The sequence below is a fragment of the Delphinapterus leucas genome, chromosome 20 (genome assembly GCF_059928025.1).
Source record: "Delphinapterus leucas isolate spDelLeu-1000000601 "Yukka" chromosome 20, BTC_Dleu_Yukka2, whole genome shotgun sequence".
NCBI classification, from domain to species: Eukaryota; Metazoa; Chordata; class Mammalia; order Artiodactyla; family Monodontidae; genus Delphinapterus; species Delphinapterus leucas.
The window spans coordinates 3,777,374-3,795,165 of NC_143148.1; the positions used below are offsets into that span (position 1 = coordinate 3,777,374).

The 17,792-nt window shown below is 57.4% G+C and overlaps 1 protein-coding gene across 6 annotated transcripts; it reads right to left on the minus strand.

Annotated features, from left to right (window-relative positions):
* Window positions 1-133: 133 nt before the first annotated feature.
* Window positions 134-11,743, minus strand: KMT5C (lysine methyltransferase 5C). 6 transcript variants are annotated; one of them, XM_030761308.2, is made up of 9 exons: window positions 11,612-11,743; window positions 9,730-9,864; window positions 9,396-9,561; window positions 8,920-9,029; window positions 7,926-8,089; window positions 7,747-7,766; window positions 5,922-6,058; window positions 5,654-5,814; window positions 134-2,504 (listed from the first exon to the last, which is right to left on the minus strand). In XM_030761308.2, the coding sequence occupies exons 2-9, from the start codon at window positions 9,837-9,839 to the stop codon at window positions 2,272-2,274; spliced, it is 1,101 nt and encodes a 366-aa protein (XP_030617168.1). In that variant the 5' UTR covers window positions 9,840-9,864; window positions 11,612-11,743; the 3' UTR covers window positions 134-2,271. The 6 variants fall into 6 exon arrangements, with proteins under 6 accessions (XP_030617168.1, XP_089758206.1, XP_022441690.1 ...); XM_089902080.1 differs by lacking the exon at window positions 134-2,504 and adding an exon at window positions 4,157-5,360 and having other exon boundaries at window positions 9,730-9,977; window positions 11,612-11,722; XM_022585982.3 differs by lacking the exon at window positions 134-2,504 and adding an exon at window positions 4,157-5,360 and having other exon boundaries at window positions 11,612-11,721.
* Window positions 11,744-17,792: the final 6,049 nt, after the last annotated feature.

Genomic DNA, 17,792 nt, shown 5'->3' on the forward strand with positions numbered 1-17,792 from the left:
CTTCGCTCCCGCCCCACTCGGGCTCTGGGCCTGCCCTCAGCCAAGCTCAGGGACCACAATGCTGAGATTCATCCTGATTCCAGATGCCCCTCAAAATGTCACCTCTCCAGCCACCTCCCTCCCCCTCTCCCCCCCACCCCGAGCCAGGCTGAGGAGTGACCCTTGACAGAGCTCAGAGCCTGGGGCTTCTAGCCTGACCTAGATGGGCATGAGTCCTGGCCATCAGGGGGGCGGTGGATTTGACTTTCTGCCTGAAGCTGTCAGTCTCCTGGGGCAGCCTGGACCCCCAGACTCTGCCTGAAGTGATCTCATGAGGTCTCCATTCAACCCCAGGGTTCAAAGGTGGCTATTACTCATCATACGACAACTTACTGGGTGGCCCTGGACAAACCCCCTGACCTGCGTCACCTCAGTTTCCCCAGCTGTCAACAGAGATGGTGCAAAATCCCGTTATCAGGAGGGGTGGAATGATGGGAGGGGCTGGGTAAGCTCAGGGGAGAACTGGCTCCATCCACTCCCCTCACCCCCTCTATGCTGCCCTCATCCCCCTACCCAGGGCACACCCCAGATGTGCCATCTCCCAGGATGGCTCCACCCGAAACCTTGGCCCCGGGCCCCCTCTCTCAGACCACAACCTGAGAGGCAGAGGGGCAAATGAGGGCATGGGGTGTGGACTCAGACAGACAGGCTGGAAGCTACAGGAGGGGGTGAGTCGTTCATGTGACCTCCCCCGACCTGCAGACCTCTGGCCTGCACAGAGGTGGCGCTGCTGCAGGAAAGAAGGAAAGCCGTGATGCCACGCAGTCCAGGCAGCTCTGAGTCACCGAATGAATGGGGTGGCGGCTGTCTGAGCACTTGGTGAGGTCATCCAGGTAGCATCCAAGCACAAGGCCTGACACCTGTGCAGCCACAGCCAGCCTCCTGACCTCACCAGAGCGCCAGTGCTGGCAGTGTGTTCTCGCCCTGTGGGCCAGCAGCCCCCCCAGTTCCCCCTTCTTTCCCTCTGGGGCCAGGATCCCTGCCACCATCCCTTGACCACTCCTGGGACGTTCTTACACTCCTGGCTTCCCTTCTGGCCACCACTGCCCTATGGATGCCTGAACCCAGGGCAGGGCCAGACCCACTTCACTTCCAGCTGGCTGGGCCAACACTCTCAGGCCCCAAACTCTGGCTCTGAACACCTCTTCCTAGGCTCCTGGGCCATCTTCGCCCGCCCACATCCTGAAACCCCCAATGTCAAGCTCACTGTCCCAAAACAGCCTCCCGGGACAAAGGAAACTGACTTCCCCATCCCTCCTCACAACCTGCATCCCTGCTCTCCTCCTCCTCTCCCTGCTACCCCCTCCCAGTCCCAGCCCATCAACCGCACACTTACCCTCTTCCCCTCCCTCTGCAGCTCCTTCCTCCCAGTCTACTGAAAGGGTCAGGTGCTTCCCGGTCAAAATCACAAAACCACTCGGTGCCCTTCACCCGTTGCTCCATGAACCCTCCAGGCACTGCTCTGGCCCTCGTCTCCACCCACTCCCCCCTCCCATGGAAGCCACTGCTGAAACAAGCCCTGAGTCTCCAGTGGGCACGGCCCCAGCCTCCCCTCTGGTGTCTGCCTCTTTCCCATCCCAAGGATCTCAGAGCCTGGTTGAGCTCTGAGAATGGGTTCAAGTCCTGGCCCTGAAGCTTGCCAGCCTTGTGGCCCCAGACAAACTTCCTAAGCCCTCTGCACTGTGGCCTTCTCACCTAAAATACAGTGATAACGATACCTAGACTTCACAGGGCCGTGGGGAGGGTGATGCTGTGTCACAAGCCAGGACAGTGTCCAGTGCAGCTGTCCTCAGGGTGTGTGGGTTCTCTATGTAAATAATTTGAGAGTCCTCATGTCGGCCTGATTCTGGTGCCCAATATCATGTTGGAGGTGGGGGTGACCGATCGTCAGCTGCCCTCCTGGATCAGCAACCCCAGGATGACCAACACCATCAACAGGGCCCTGGAGCTCCTGCAGGCATCTGGTCAGCCCCATGCACAGGGTAAAAGCATCAGAGAGCTCCCCCAAGGGGAGAAATGGGATCCAGGATTGGGATGTCCTGCCTGGCTCCCTACCGTCCCAGTAACCCAAGGAGGGGAACTTAGAAAGCTTTGGGGAAGGCACTGCAGAGTGCGGGGCTTCCTGAGACTCTGGCCTGTAATTATTTCCTGTTTCTTTCAACTCCCTCCTCCTCCTCCCCCAGCCAGATTCTCCGCTTCCTTGCTCTGGCCCCCAAGTGTATGACGGGGTTCTCAGCTTGAGCCTTGACACTTCGGCCCTCCCTCTGGGGTTCCCAAGCCCCAGCTCCACCCAAACATCCCAGGGCCCGCCAGCTCACTGGACCCAACACACACTCCTCTCACTTCCCTATCGTGGTTGGGGCTCCATCTACCTGGTGGTTGAGGCAGAAACCTGGCAGCAAGGCGGGCTCTGTCCACGTACCAGCTGTGCGGCCTCAGGCAGACGTGCCTGCCCTCCCGACTACCTGCAAAGGCAGGGGGGTGATATTGGTAGCACTGCTGTGAAGGTTGATGCCAGATGCACAGAACCTGCGACCAGTGTCAGCTGTAGTTATTGTCCTGGAGGTCTTCCTTCCCCGTCATCCTGTCACTCTAGCCCAGTGGTTCCCACTGGGGGCTGGCTTTGACCTCTAGGGGTACATTTGGCAATGATCACAGATATTTCTGTCACCACTAAGGGGATGCTACTGGCAACTCGTGGGTGGAGGCCTGAGAGGCCACTCCTCGTCCTGTGACACAGGATTAGCAGCTCAAGACAGCAGCAGTGTTGAGAGTGAGAGACCCCGATCACTGGTTTCTAATCTTCGTGTTTTGGGTTCCAGACACTTTTGAGAGTTGGATGAAGGCTCTAAACCCTCTGCGCCAAGAACACGCCTGTGAATACGCAGTTACTACATTTGAAATAGGATTCCAGGAGGTTCTCGGAACCTCCAATGTCCATCCAGGCTAAGCCTCCTTACTCTGCTGTCATATTTGCCGAGAAGCCATGAATTTCTGCTTGTCTAGAGGGACAAGTTCTTTAGCGACTGTGTCAACCATCTCTCTTCGTTACCACTTGCTGACTGGGAGGCCCTCTCCCTCATTTTTAACCTGAGGGAGAAAACTAGGAGGGTTCAGTAGGATTTGCATGGAAGAAAGACACATTTTCTCATTCTGAAAGGAATGAAGCAGGCTATACATAAATAATATGAATTTTAAAGTAAAAAAAAAAGTTACCTGCTTTGAACTGTCCCCATCCCCACCCCCAGGTCCACTGTGGAAGTGCCCCTTCCTGGGCCATCTCCTTGGCCCACCCAAGTCTTCCTGCAGCCTCTCCATGTGTGTTCACCCCCTCTTCTCAGCACCCCCATGTCCCTCATGCATATGGCCTGGCCTCATCAGCCTCCAGGGTAAACTTTCCCAAGGCCGGTCGACATGGAGGAGATAAACTGGGGCCTGCAGCCCACACACGACCCTCAGACATTCCTGGCTTGTCCTCATGAAATGGCTGTGAGGCCTCAATGAACAAAAAAAACATATCCACAAGACGCTTTGCAGCGGGTGCCTGGTACCAGGAAGCACTCACTGATTGTAAGCTGTTAGTATTTCCTTCTGTAGAATGGGGGTTGAGGTGAGAATTAAGAGACGATGGGGGGAGTTCCCTGGTGGCCTAGTAGTTAGGATTCTGGGCTTTCACTGCTGTGGCCCGGGTTGAATCCCTGGTTGGAGAACTGAGAACTGAACTGGATCAGAAGAAACAAGAAGATTCACTGTCCTGGCCTCACAGAGCCAGGCCAACCGAGATGACACACGTGAGGTCTGGGAGGGGCTCTGACTTCAGACAAGGGTGATCTGGCCCCAGGTGACCCGGGACAAGTCACTCTAATTGCTGGACCTCACTAATCTCATCTGAAAAATGGGGAGACTCCCCACCTGGGTGAGAAGATGGGACTGAAAGCATTCTTTATGAGCACAGTTTGCGCCTCTGTACTCGGCCATCCTCAGAGCCCACTGCCCTTCCACCCTTCCAAAGCTTTCAGGGCCCAAAGTCTGGGCTGCTTCCTCCCGGTCTGGTCTCCCCAGCAAGGCGGAGGGTCTCACCCTCCCAACGGACATCACTTCAAAATGTAAATCAAGATGAAATGCTTCCCAGGGCACTGCTTATGACAAGGTTTTAATAAAATAAAATAGAAAGTTCAAGTGCTTCCAATCCCCCAACATACCCCATTCTGGCGTGGGGGAGGGGAGGGAGCCCCCACAGCCCAGTAGCACCAGGGATAGCACCATGAGAAAGATGAGGTCGCACCGGCCTCCCTGAGACCCACGGGGGTGGTGGGGACATGCCCCTGGCCGCCCCCTCGTCGCCCCCCACCTCAGACACAGAGCCGAGAGCACACTGACTCCCCTCTGTAGGGCAGTGTCTAGGGAGCGCCAGCCCATGTCAGTTCCACCTCCTCCCGAGGCCTGGGCTTCTTTGGAGAAGCCACGGGGCGGCCCCCACCCCTTATGGCTTTGCTCCCTGGGCAGGAGAAGGCGGGTGGGGAGGGAACAGCTCCTTCAGCCCTGAGGCTGGGGCTGGGGTGGGAGGGCGGCAATGGCCAGGGCTCCCTGCTAGGATGGGGGGTGGCTCAGGGGTCAGCAGTCACGAAGGGTCAGGGGTCAGATCCCCAGGGGGTGTCCAAACCAACCCGCCCTGGGGGTCAGAGCTGTGCTGGGGTTGAAAGTCAACGCCCTCCCAGAGGTCCAAGAGCTCCTTCTGGAGGTCGGTTACTGAGAACTCAGGGCAGAGGGGACCAGAAGGGACGCCCTCCTCTCCCAGCCTGGGCCTCCCTGTCCAGCCCGTCACGGCCCATCACCGTTGACATCCAGGTCGATGGAGCCATGGCTGACCACCAGCCGCAGGCGCTTGGGTGGGGAGAAGGGGGCAAAGGCAAGGGCCTGCTTGGGGATGGGGATGGGGCCTGGGGTCCCGGCAGGGACGGGAGTGGCAGTGGCAGGCGGGGCCGGGGCCACACGGCTCAGATCCACACGTACCACGTAAGGCAGCCCGTAGCGCCGGGCCCAGTGCCAGTCCTGCTGGGGGGCCCAGCGGGCACGGGCGGCCGGCCCCAGAGCCACTAGGGCCTCTGCCCGCAGGCAGCAGTGGGGGCCACAGCCTCCCCATCGGTGCAGGGAGACGCGGGCAGCACGGAGAACGGGGGGTGCCGGGGCCCGCCGGGGCTGGGGGCGTCGGCGTCTCCGGGGGCGCACCCGGAGCTGGGGCTGAGGCAGCCACTGGAGCCAGAGGGGTGAGGCATCGGGGCGGGCGCCGCAGGGCGGGGGGCGCAGGGGCTGGCAGGCAGCTGTGGAGGCCCAAGGGAGGGGGAGTGGGGAGAGAAAAGGGCAGCTGTGTGAGCAGGGCCTCTTCAGAGGGGAAGAGCTCCTGCTCAGGCCAGCCGCCACCCCCCCCACCCCTGACCGATGCTCTTCAGAGGGGGACAGATGAAGAGAGGGATGTTCAGGAGTGAGGTCCTGTCTGGGGGACCAAGTGGGGGTACCAGGAGGGACAAGACGAGCGGAGGGCAGAGAAGGGGCTGGGCTGGGGGGGCAGCTGATGAAGACAGGCCAACAGGACAGGGCCCCGCCCCACACTCACCGCAGAACAGGTCCCGGCGCAGCGGGGGTGGGTGGGCACAGGCCCGGGGGCCATCCAGGCCCTGCTGCAGCCGCCGCTTCGTCTCCCGGAGCTCATACTTGTCCACGGGCCGGGGCGGCAGGGGCTCCTTGGGCTGCAGTCGGAAAGCTCCTTCGCCTCTCCTAAGGATGGGAGGGAAATGAGGAGGGAGGGAGGGGTGGGCCCTGAGGATGCACTTCTGGTTCCCAGGATCCCAGGGACCGTGTCCCTTCCTGCAGGCCATCCCCACCTCTCGCAGGTGTAGCATTCACAGTGCTCATTCTTTTCACCGAAGAAGCCTTCGCCGTAGAAGCAGGTCACCTCGTCCCCTGGCTCGATGTCCCGGAGCACCTTCACGCAGGCGGCGTTCCCATCTGCAGGTACGAACTAGGGGCCAGGAGGCTCAGCGCCCTGTCCTGGGGGTGGCCTGGCTCCACCCCGCCTGGCCTGGCACCCTGGCCTCAAGGGTCCCCCTAGGATGGGCAGCGCCGGGATCCTGGGGAAGAGCCCTGCCCAGGGCCTGCCCTCAGCATGCACTCCCTGACCCTCCCCCGTTTTGCTGGCTCCCACCCTCCCTGCAGGACATGACCTAACCAGCCCCTGGCACCGTGCACAAGAACTGCTCCCTCCAGCACTCCTTCTTGGGCTCCTCTGACACACCCTGCCAGCCTGCACCTCAGTGGCCGAGATGTGCGCCTCTGCCTGGCTCTGCAGCCTGCCCTTCCCGAGGCCTGTGTCCACCCCGCAGCCCCAGTCCAGGATCGCCACCCCTCTCGCCTGCCTGCTCCTGACTCCAAGCTCCCCATTTGGGAGAGGCAGCACTCCCACCCATCTGTCCATCCTAGCCTGACACACACCTGGGAGTGCCCCTGGCCGCCTGCCCACCCGCCTGATGCCAGGACAACTGGCCGGCACCTCCTGAGCGGGCAGTGTTGGGCGTCCTCTTTCCCTCCCTCCCTGAGACCCCAGCTGCCCCTCATCACCTCCTACGCAGCTCTGCCCCAGGCTACCTGCCAGGCCCACCCCCGAAGCTCCCAGAGCAGCGGCACCAGGGCCTCTGAGAACCAAGCCCCCTTCACTCACCCCATGGGAGCCTCCACGGGGCAGACCCAGCTCACGCTGACACACGAGGCGGGAGCTACTGTGCCTCCTCGCTCTCCGGTGTGGCGCCTCCCCTCTGAGATGCCCTAAAGCGGCCCCATTTGCCCTCAACACCTAGAAAAATCCTACTCCTCCTTCAACGCCTGGCTCCAGCGTCACTTCCATGCAGCCTGCGGTTCCACACCACGTGGTGGCTGACCCCCACCTCACCGAGCTTTGCTCGACTCTCCATCCTATCCAGCGTCTGTGCCCCGAAACCCACGGAACAGTGTGCAGAGTCACAGGACGCTGCCACACACCCAGCCTTCACGACTGTCCCAGGAGGCAAGTTCTCCCCGTTTCCCATCCGAGAAGAGAAAACAGGGCCAGGGCAGCAGAGCCAGGACTCAAACCCTCCCCACACCCCTGGGGTCCCAAGGGCGGCCAGGTGAGCCCCACACTTGGCAGGGTGCACACCCAAGGCCTTACAGGGGCCATCTCCCCACAACTCCTCTCTCTCACTGCTCCGTGCTCCACACACAGCACAGGGTGGGGGGTGGCCTCCCAGAGCCTCCTATCGGGAAGAGTCCTTGTCCTCCAGGGCAGCACTTGCTCTGACCCCACCCCAGGAGGCCCTCCCCAGCCTCCTGCTATCACAGCTGCCGTGGGTGTCTCCCTGGGAAGCCCGGGGCCCATGGCACAGGCAGGGGCACTTTGTGTCTCCCCATCACCACACTCCCGCCAAACTGGCCCAGCCCCCCGCCCAGGTTCAGAGAAGGGAGAATGCGGCCAGCAGGTGGCAGCCTGGGTTCCAGTGTGACTTTAACCAGAGCCCCTCCCTCCTCTGACAATCGCACAAGCGCCAGTGCTGCACAACCAGGGGTGGGAAACTACTTTGTCAGATGGGGAGACCCGGGGACAGTTTCTGGCTATTCGCCGAGCAGAAAGCCCCTCCCTCGTGCCCATTCCTGCGAACGGGGGTCCCCAGGTCTCACCTTGCAGTTGGGTTTGCAGTCTGGAGCCAGTTGGGGGGTCGCGGGGAGAGAAGAGAACTGGGTCAGAGAGCCAGAGAGCCGGGGCTCAACCCCTCCCCCGCTGGCTCCTCGCACCACCCCGCCCCCGGCCCCGCCCCCACTGCCCCCTCCGGCCCCCCCAGCCCCCTCCTCGTCCCCACCGTGGTTGATGAAGGCGGCCGGGCCGAGCCACAGCTGAGCGCTGCGCTTGCGGGTGGAGTACATGATACTGAAGTCATTCTCCCCGGCCCTCAGCAGCCCCTCGTCCGCCTCCCGCAGCTCTGCGATGCAGCCCACCAGCAGCTCCAACTTCTCGTTCTTTTTCCTGCCCAGAAGCCAGGTGGTGGGTCTGTGAGCACCTCCCTGACCACCAGTGCTGGGGACAGGGGCCCCTCATCCCAGGCCTCCGGCGGGAAGAATCGATGGGACGCACCAGCCACCGCGTTCCAGCTCCCAAATCTGAAATTCACCCACCGTTGCCTCTACACCTGCGCAGGCGCGGCACCCTCCACCTCCTGAAAGCCTGACCCGCATCCTCTCCCGCTCTCGGTTCCTCCAGCCTCCAGTGCCCACTGCCTCGGCCTCTCGCAGTCCAGCTCTGCCCGGAAGTCCCCACAGGCACCCCCGCACTCTTCACTAGACCCTTTGGCTCATCCTTTGGGCCTCAGCCTAGGCCTGGCTCCCAGGAACACTCTCAAAATTCCCGGGCAGGCTCAGGACTCACTGAGCAGCTGTGGTCAGCCCTGTGCGCTCACTCAGCTACCACCTGCCTTCCCGCTAGAATGTGAGCAGTGGGCAGGGTCCTCTTGTTCACGGTCCTGCCCCGCACCCAGCAGCGATTGCTACGCAGCAGGGGCTCCAGTGGGGATGAAAAAAAAGACGGCACAGTCCTGGGTGCAAGATCAGTCCTTTCTTGGCAGCCCCAGAGAGCCTGGGTCTCGAGGGGATCTCATCTCCCAGCAGGGCCGTGGTGGGCCAGGAGGGTCTTGAGGGACCAGACCCGGCCTCCTTTCTCTCAACACAGACATCTTCATGGCCCTGTCCCGAGTGTCCAGTCTCCTCCAGAAGGGAGGGGGTTTCCTCCCCCAGCAGCCCCCAGGGAGGGATGCCTCCTGTCAGGCCTAGGGCCCTGGGAGGTATGTTCTGCCCTCTTACCAAGCGCGGGTAGACACAATCTTGGCTCCATTTGTCTCCATGGAATAACGGGTACAGGGCAAGATGGTGAAGCCGCTTTCAGGCAGGAAGGCTCGGAGGTAGCGATAGATCTGGGGGAGGTGAGGGGTGGCACGGTGAGGACGTGGGGCAGGGTCGTCCTCGGCCCTCTCTCCTGGGTTCTAGTCCTGCTCTGCCACTGACTCGCTGTGTGGTCTCAGGGAACTCACTTCCCCTCTCGGGGCCTCAGTTTCCTCATCTGTCAAATGAAGAAGTTAGACTCCATCTCAGAGGGCCCCCCAGCTCTCCTTTCCTAGGATTCTCTGAGCCTTGCCTCAGATGGTCCCAATGGCTAGGAAGTCAGGGAGTCCCGGGGAGCTGTGCTGAAGGTCTGCCCGACAGGGCGGAGGACCCAGGACAGGCAGAGGAGACGGGGAGAACACGAGGGCCGAGGGGAGGGAAGGGAAGGGCTCCCTCACGTGGGTCTTGAGGGCAGCCTCCTGCCGCGGGCCCCGGCTCTGGAAGTAGTGGGCCATCCAGCCTCCCAGCGTCAGGGCCCGGTACGCAGCCTCCAGGTCCCGCTGCCTCAGGAAGGCCTCCAGCGCTGAGCGCAGGTGGTGCTGTCGCCGCAGGGGGGGCACGGGGCTGGGGGAGAGGGCACGCCTGGGTCCCAGGGCCTTGGCCTATTCCCTCTGGGCCTTCCCAGGCCCCACCCCCACCCCCACTCGGAGCTGAGAGGAGGATGGGGCTGAGGGGTGGCAGTGGAAGGAAGGGGTCCCGAGCCCTCGGTCGCCCTCCCCCAGGTCGCCTCACCTGACGTTCATCTTATGGGTGCGGAAGCCGAGGTAGGGGTCCAGGACGAGGCTGGTGGCGAGGTCGTCATTCTCACACAGTTCCCTGGCTGTCACTCTGTCGGGGCCCATGGTGCCCCAGGCACCATGCTGCCTCCTGCAGAGAGTGGAGCGCTCAGGGCAGGGGCAGGGGCGGTGCCCCGGGCGTGTGCCTGCTCTACGTCACTTATAGGTTGTGTGAGACTTAGGCAAGCCCTTCAGTCTCCTCATCTATAAAGCAGGGAGAAAAGCAATACTGACTTCACAGGGCTCTCGGTGAAGATGAAATGCAACAAGTGCTTCTGACAATGGGGAGATCCCCAAAGAAATGCCAGCCACCATCGTTAGTAGCTGCATCTCCTCCAGCCACCTATGACAGCCCCGCCACGCGCACACACACACGCAGATTCCCCAAGACCCCCATACACACCACAAACACACACGCGCACACACACACACGCGCACACACACACACACGCACACGCGCAAACGTGCCAGCTGGCCCACGGAAGGCTGATTAATTGGCAGTCTGGGATAACCCTAAAGGCTTAGTCCTGCAGGAGGTGGAAGTCAAGGGGGACCCAGCAGCTCCACCTCTGGCCCTCACCAAGGAAAAAGCCCAGGCTTCCTGCCCAACCAGAACTGCTTGTTCCTCTGCCCATCCCCACTCTCTCCTGGCCTTGGCCTCCACCCCCATCCCCAGCAGCCCTTGGGAGTCCTCAGAAGGCTCTGGGTGAAACCCCAGGCAGCCCGAGTCGGAGGCGGGTGAGGGGAGGGAGAGCAGAGGAAGGATCCCAGCACCTGCTCTCTCTCCAAGGATTCCGGGGGAGGGAGGGGCACAGAGGACAAAGCGGGGGGAGGGGGGGAGAGAAAAGGAACGGTGTGGAGAGGCAGAAGAGGCCCATAAAAAAAGAGGAGAAAGACGGGGATTAGCAAAACGAAACAAAACAAGCCTCCTAACCCCGACTGCAGAGGGCCTGGTGGGCACCGACACCACGGTGCTTCAGGGAGAGCAGATGGGGGACGGCGAGGAAAGGGGAGCTGGAAAGAGATCAGGAGCTAGAGCAGCTGGGAAAGGGGGTCGAGAAGGCACGCAGGCTGGGGATAAATAAAGAGGGGGCGCTGCGGGAAGGCGCTGGAACAGAACGGAAGCTGCAGAGGGGCAAGCGGGTAATACGGACACCACAGGGAGGGAGCTGGGGCAGGGAGAAGGGGCGGGGGTGCCTGCGGGGGAGACCGAGGGCTGCGGGAAGGCTTGGGGATCCAGGGAGGATCCCAGGAAAGCTAGCAGGGAGACCAGGGGTCCAACGAAAGTAGAGAAGGACCTGGAGGTTCAGGGAGGGTCCTGAGATGGTATAGGGGGGCCTAGGGGTTCCAGAACGGGGCTTGGAGAAGCAAACAGGGACAGGGGAAAGTCCTAGGGATCCAGGGAGGAGCACAGAAGAGCCGCGAGAAGAGAGCCTGGGCTCCAGGGAAGGATCTGGGTAGACAGTGAGAATCCAGGGGAAAGGCCTGAGGTCCAGAGGGAAATTGGGGGAAGCAGACAGGAGCCTGGGGAGGCAGGGAAAGTGCAGGAGAAGGGCCTGAGATCCGGGGAGCGGAGTGTAGAGTCAGAGGGCGAGCTGAGGGTCCAGGGATGGGCCTGGAGCGCGAGAGCGGGGCCTGGGTAAGGAAGCACAGGAAAGGGGCTGGGCGCCGAGAGCAGCCTGAGGCTCGCCGAAGGGCCAGGAGACGTGGGCGCCTGGACACGAGGAGGGGCCGGGCGGGGAGGGGGACAGTCGGGGCTGGGGACGACCGGGAGCCAAGGCGACGCGGGGCGGGGGCCGAGAGGGGGCTCAGAAGTCGGGCCCCGCGCCGCCCCTCACCCGCTTCTCCTCCTCCTCCTCCTCCTCCTCCTCAGGCGCCCGCGCTGCGGCTGCCACCACCTCCCACAGCCTTCTCCAGCTCTCTTCAGACACGGTCGCCGCGCCTCCCGTCTGCCCAGCCGGGCCCGCCTCGCAACGGCCGTCACGGCCTTCCATTGGCCAAGGTCGCCGCCACTCTTCAGTCGCTCTGAAGCTTGCGCCGCTCCCGTTGGCCGGACTCCGCTCTGCCCCTCCCTGCCCGCCCCACGGTCAGCGCCCCTAAAAAACTCCGCGTCGCCCTCGCTGCCGTTGAGAGCCGCCAACTGCACCCAGTGGCTGCCGCCGCTGTCCTTCCGGCGCTGCCATGGAGACGTATCCCCGCCCACGGCCCAAAGTCGACGCCCTCATTGGCCGAAAGCGCCGTCGCTCCGGGAGAAACGCGGGTTTGGGTCGGGTTATTTGGGTCCAAGTGGAAAGAGGGCGGGTACCGCCTGCTCCAGAGCCCGTATGTGATTGGTTGGCCTTGGAGCGACTCATGCTTCCATTGGCTAAGGTCTCCGCCTGTCACCATAGAGTCGCGACCTCCCTGTTCTTTTTCTATGGCGAAACCTTCGACCACCAGAGGGAGAAGCAGGGGAGGACGGGAGGGGGGGTGAATGCGCGCGCACCTCCTTCCCCCCGCCCATCTGGGCCAGCGGTTGCCAAGGCGACAAAACTTTATTGACAACCCTGCCCGGTACAAAGGGCTTTTCGCTCTCTGCCTCACTCCTAGACCACCTTCTCTTCCCCTAAATAACCTGTTTAATTTTGAGTACCCACAATACACTCTGTGGGTGAAAGGGTCAGAAAGAAGGAGATTGATAGGTGGGGGCTTTGAAGAAAGCCCTGACTCATGGGGAGCTCCCATGGGGCACCCCCCCACGCCCACAGTTGAGATCACCCCTCTGCTCCAGTCCTAGAGGCAAACATAATTAGTAATTCATCATAATTACGCCCAGAATAATAAGCCCCACACTTGGAGCAGGCGGTCTTTGTTTTGTTGCTGGCTGTATATCCTGTGCTCTTGGAACAATGCGTGGCACGGAATAGGTGCTTCATTAATTTGTGCTGAAGGAATGAATGTATGAAGCTGGTTTCTGCAATCCGTCACTCTGTGACTTTGGAGAAGTGGCTTGCCCTCTCTGGGCCTCAGGCTCGCATCTATAAAATAAGGACCACACTGGTCCCTCTTTGAGGGGTCTTCCTTAACACCCTCCTAGGTGTCCTTCACTCGTGCTTCCAGGCTCCCACCCTCTGTTCTTTCCCCAGCTGGGACTATCCCCAGCTCGGAGACACCCCCAACCCAGGTACCCCCACCCCCATAAGGATGGCTACAGCTCCGGAGAAGAGATGCAGCCTCACCCGGAGAAGGGGAGCCAGCAAGCAGAGAGGACCCTATAAAAAGCTCAGCTCGGGGCTTCCCTGGTGGCGCAGTGGTTGAGAGTCCGCCTGCCGATGCGGGGGACACGGGTTAGTGCCCCGGTCCGGGAGGATCCCACATGCCGCGGAGCGGCTGGCCCCGTGAGCCATGGCCGCTGAGCCTGCGCGTCCGGAGCCTGTGCTCCGCAACGGGAGAGGCCCGCGTTCCGAAAAAAAAAAAAAAAAAGCTCACCTCAACTGAAACAACACTGTAAATCAACTAAATTCCAATAAAAATTAATTTAAAAAAACAACAGCAACAAAAAAACTCAGCTATTCGGGAAAGTCCTATCAGCAGGTCTGAATCTTAAAAGTGCAGCCCTGGGCTTCCCTGATGGCGCAGTGGTTGAGGATCCGCCTGCCGATGCAGGGGACACGGGTTCGTGCCCCGGTCCGGGAAGACGTGCCGCGGAGCAGCTAGGCCCGTGAGCTATGGCCGCTGAGCCTGCGCGTCCGGAGCCTGTTCTCCGCAACGGGAGAGGCCACAACAGTGAGAGGCTAGCGTACCGAAAAAAAAAAAAAAAGTGCAGACCTTCCACCAGCGGGTGTACACCCTAGAGAAATTCTCAAAAATGTGAACAAAAAAATAAGCACAAGAATACTTGCGACAGTGGTGTTCGTAAGGGTGAAAAACTGGAAGCGGCTTAAATGTCCATCACATGAGGCATGAATTAAATGGATCATGGTATCTTTACACAGGGGAACACCATACTACGGTGAAAGTAGGTGAACCAGCACTCTGTATATCAACCTGGACAACCCTAAAGCATGCTGCTAGTTGCAGAAGTTTACATAGTCGAATGCACGCAGTTTTAAAACACATAAAACAGGGGTTGTGTGTGGACGCATGAAATTATACACAAACTTGCATGGGTATGATAAGGGGCGGGGAAGTCCCAGTGGCGACCTCTGGGGGCAGAGCGGAAGGGATGCAACCAGGAAAGCTACTCAGGACATTGTTATTTGTAATTTTTTTGTTTTTTAAGCCGGGAGGTGGAAGCCCTGAGTTCATTGTATTCACTGTCTGTTCTTTTTCTACGTGTCAGAAATATTTCATAATACAAATAACATTTTAACACGCCAATGCCACTTCCAGGATTTTATGCTAAAGAAATAACTGGACAAGTGTTAAAATATTTAAAGATGTTTGTCTCAGCATTTGTTGAAAAAGCAGAAAAATAGGAAGAGCCGTAATGTCCAGCTGTAGGAGGTTGGTTGGACCGATTACGGCATATTCGCAAGACGGAAGAACAATAGTACCTAACAGTTGCTGAGATCTTAGCACACTCCAGTCACTTTGCAAATAGTCCTGTGAGGGAGGGGCTGTTATTATCCCCATTTTACAGATGAGCAGAGTGAAACTTTCCAAGGAGGTGTAACTGGCCACCACATTACAGAGTTTGTACTCTCAACCCCTGCTGCTACACTGCCCGGACAGGATCCAACTTGTTCTTGACCCACAGATGACATAAGAGGCACCTCGGAAAAATGAATAAATCTCTGACACATGCTACAACACAGATGAACCTTAAAAACATCATACTGGGTGAAAGGAGCCAGAGACAAAAATTCACATATGGAGTAATTCCATCTCTATGAAATATCCAGAATAGGTGAATCTGGAGAGACAGAAAACAGATCTGGGGAATTCCCTGGCAGTCTAGGAGTTAGGGCTCCATTGCTTCCACTGCAGGGAGCATGGGTTCCATCCCTGGTCGGGAAAATAAGATCACGCATGCCTCAAAGCGGTGTGGGGTGGGAGGAAGCAGATCTGTGATTGCCATGGGCTGGGGAGAATGGGGAGTGACTGATATTGGGCATGGGGTTTCCTTTTTGGATGAAGTTCTGGAACTAGAGAGCGGTGATGGTTGCAAAGCATCGTACATGTGCATAATGCCGTTGAATTGTGCACTTTAAAATGGTTAAAATGGGGTTTCTTTAGTGGTCCAGTGGTTAAGACTCCACCTTCCACTGCAGGGGACACAGGTTCAATCCCTGGTGGGGAAGTTCCGCATGCCCCGAGGTGAGGCCAAAAATAAATAAATAAATAAAATGGTTAAAATGGCAAATTTGACATTATGTATATTCTACCACCACCACCCCCCCGCAAAAAAGAAAGAAACTCCACCAAAAAACAAAAAGAGAGAAAATAATAAAGAATCACCTAGAGAAAGTAGTGAAAATATAGATTCCAAGGTTCAGCCTCTTGAGAGAGGCTGGTCGAATATTTAATAATTAATCATTTCAGGATGTTGCTACCCAAAGTGTAACCATAGACCAGCAGCATCAAGCAGGATTCCACGGGTGCTTGGTAGAAATGCAGAATCTCAGACCCCACCCCGACCTCCTAAATCAGAATCACCCAGACTGGTGATTGGGACGTTCCAGAACGTATGAGAAGCATGCCTTAGAAGACACCTGTGTTGCAGGTGGCTTCCTCAGACCAGTCATTCACTTGCTGGAGGGATATCGTGGGCTTGGTAACTCTCAAGGTGGCACGTGACTTATTAAGGGGGAAAGCGTGCTATAAAACAGCAAATTCGGGATGATCATATTTTGAGGGGAAAGGGATATCTACTTTTATGTGTGTGTAAATTAAATGATTGGGAGGAGGGTGTGGAGAAAAGGGAACACTTTTACACTGTTGCTGGGAATGTAAATTGGTGCAGTCACTGTGAGAAAAAAATTTGGAATTTCCTCAAAAAATTAGAAATAGGGACTTCCCTGGTGGCGCAGTGGTTAAGAATCCACCTGCCAACGCAGGGGACACGGGTTTGAGCACTGGTCCGGGAAGATCCCACACGCCGCAGAGCAACTAAGCCCATGCGCCACAACTACTGAGCCTGCGCCCTAGAGCCCATGCTCTGCCACCGCAATAAGAAGCCCGCGCACTGCAACGAAGAGTAGCCCCTGCTCAGCCAAAAAAAAAAATATATATATATTACAGATAGAATTATCACGTGATCCAGCAAGCCCACTTCTGGGTATATATCAAAATGAAATCTCTATCACAAAGAGATATCTGTACTCCCCAGTTTATTGCAGCATGATTCACAATAACCAAGACATGGAAACAACCTAAGTGTATGTGGACAGGTGAATGGATAAAGAAGATGTGTATACATACATTGCAATATTTTTCATCTATGAGGAAGGGGGAAATCCTGTCATTTGCAACAACATGGATGAACCTGGAGGACATTATGCTAAGTGAGAAAAGATAGACACAGAAAGACAAATACTGCATGACCTCATTTATACGTAGAATCCAAAAGACAGTCGAACTCACAGAAACAAAGAGTGGAATGGTGGTTACAGGGAGGGGGGAACGGGGGTTGGTCAAAGGGTACAAACTTCCAATTATAAAATGAATGAGTTCTGGTGGTCTAATGTACAGCGTGGTGACTACAGTTAATAATAAAACATTGTACGTTTGAAATTTGCTAAGAGAGTAGGTCATAAGTGTTCTCACCACGTACACACAAAGATGGTAACTATGTGAGGTGATTGATGTGTTAATTAGCTTGATATCGTGGTGATCATTTCACAGCGTATACATATATCAAAACATCATGGTGGGGTTTCCCTGGTGGCGCAGTGGTTGAGAGTCCGCCTGCCGATGCAGGGGACACGGGTTTGTGCCCTGGTCTGGGAAGATCCCACATGCCGCGGAGCGGCTGGGCCCGTGAGCCATGGCCGCTGAGCCTGCGCGTCCGGAGCCTGTGCTCCACAACGGGAGAGGCCAGCGTACCGCAAAAAAACCCCCAAAAAAACCCATCATGGTGTACGCCTTAAATATACATAGTTTTTGTTTGTCAGTCGTACCTCGATAAAGCTGGAAAAAAATAAATGGTTGGTGGGGAGTTGTCTCTCCGTTTTCATGTATTACTTGTGTAATAACAAAATGTATACAATAATAGAATAAAATATAAGTATTCATACTATGTTAATTTATACACATATTCCTATATCTATATATACATACCTATGCATATGGACACATGCATATACGTAATTATCTATATATCTGTCTCTACCTATAGCATCATCATTACCCTGCTCAAAATTCTGCAACGGACTCATACCCTGGTAGCCAGCCCCCAAGAGGATCTTCACTCTGCACCCCACCCCCTTCCCCAGGATTCATGCCTTGTGTAGCTTCTGAACATGGCTGAGCTGTGTAACCAACGGGATATTGCAGAAAAGATGGCATGTCCATTGCTGTGTTATCAAAGACACCATCCTCTCTGGGATCACTCACTCCTCTGGGGGAGCTCAGCGCTATGTCAAGAGGTCATGGCAATCACCTATGGAGACATCCACGAGGCAAGGGCAAGGAACTGAGGCCTCTTGCCAACAGCCAGAGAGGAACTGAATCTGACAGTCATGTGAGTGACCACCCTGGAAACGGTCCTCCTGTCTCTACCAAGCTTTCATAGGATTATACCCCATCCACAGCTTGACAGCCATCTCAGGAGAAACCCCAAGCCAAAACCATCCAGCTAAGCCACTCCTGAATTCCTGACCCACAGAAACCATATGAGATGATAAATGTTTATTGACGTCCTAAACTACAGGCAATGGATACACACCTAGATTAAAATGTGATGTCCTTACAATGGCCTCCATTCTTCCTCTGATTAATCACTTACTATTCTCCTCATTGCTCACTCTGTTATAGTCCCATCAGCTTCCTTGCTGGAAGCCGGAAGTCCCAAGCATCTCCAGGTCTTTCCCTACTCTT

Coding starts and splice junctions, on each gene's coding strand:
- KMT5C (XM_089902080.1), bottom strand. CDS start 9,839: ATGGGCCCCGACAGAGTGACAGCCAGGGAACTGTGTGAGAATGACGAC. Junction 9,562..9,729: donor ACCCATAAGATGAACGTCAG/GTGAGGCGACCT, acceptor CCTCTCCCCCAG/CCCCGTGCCCCCCCTGCGGC. Junction 9,030..9,395: donor AGGCTGCCCTCAAGACCCAC/GTGAGGGAGCCC, acceptor CACCTCCCCCAG/ATCTATCGCTACCTCCGAGC.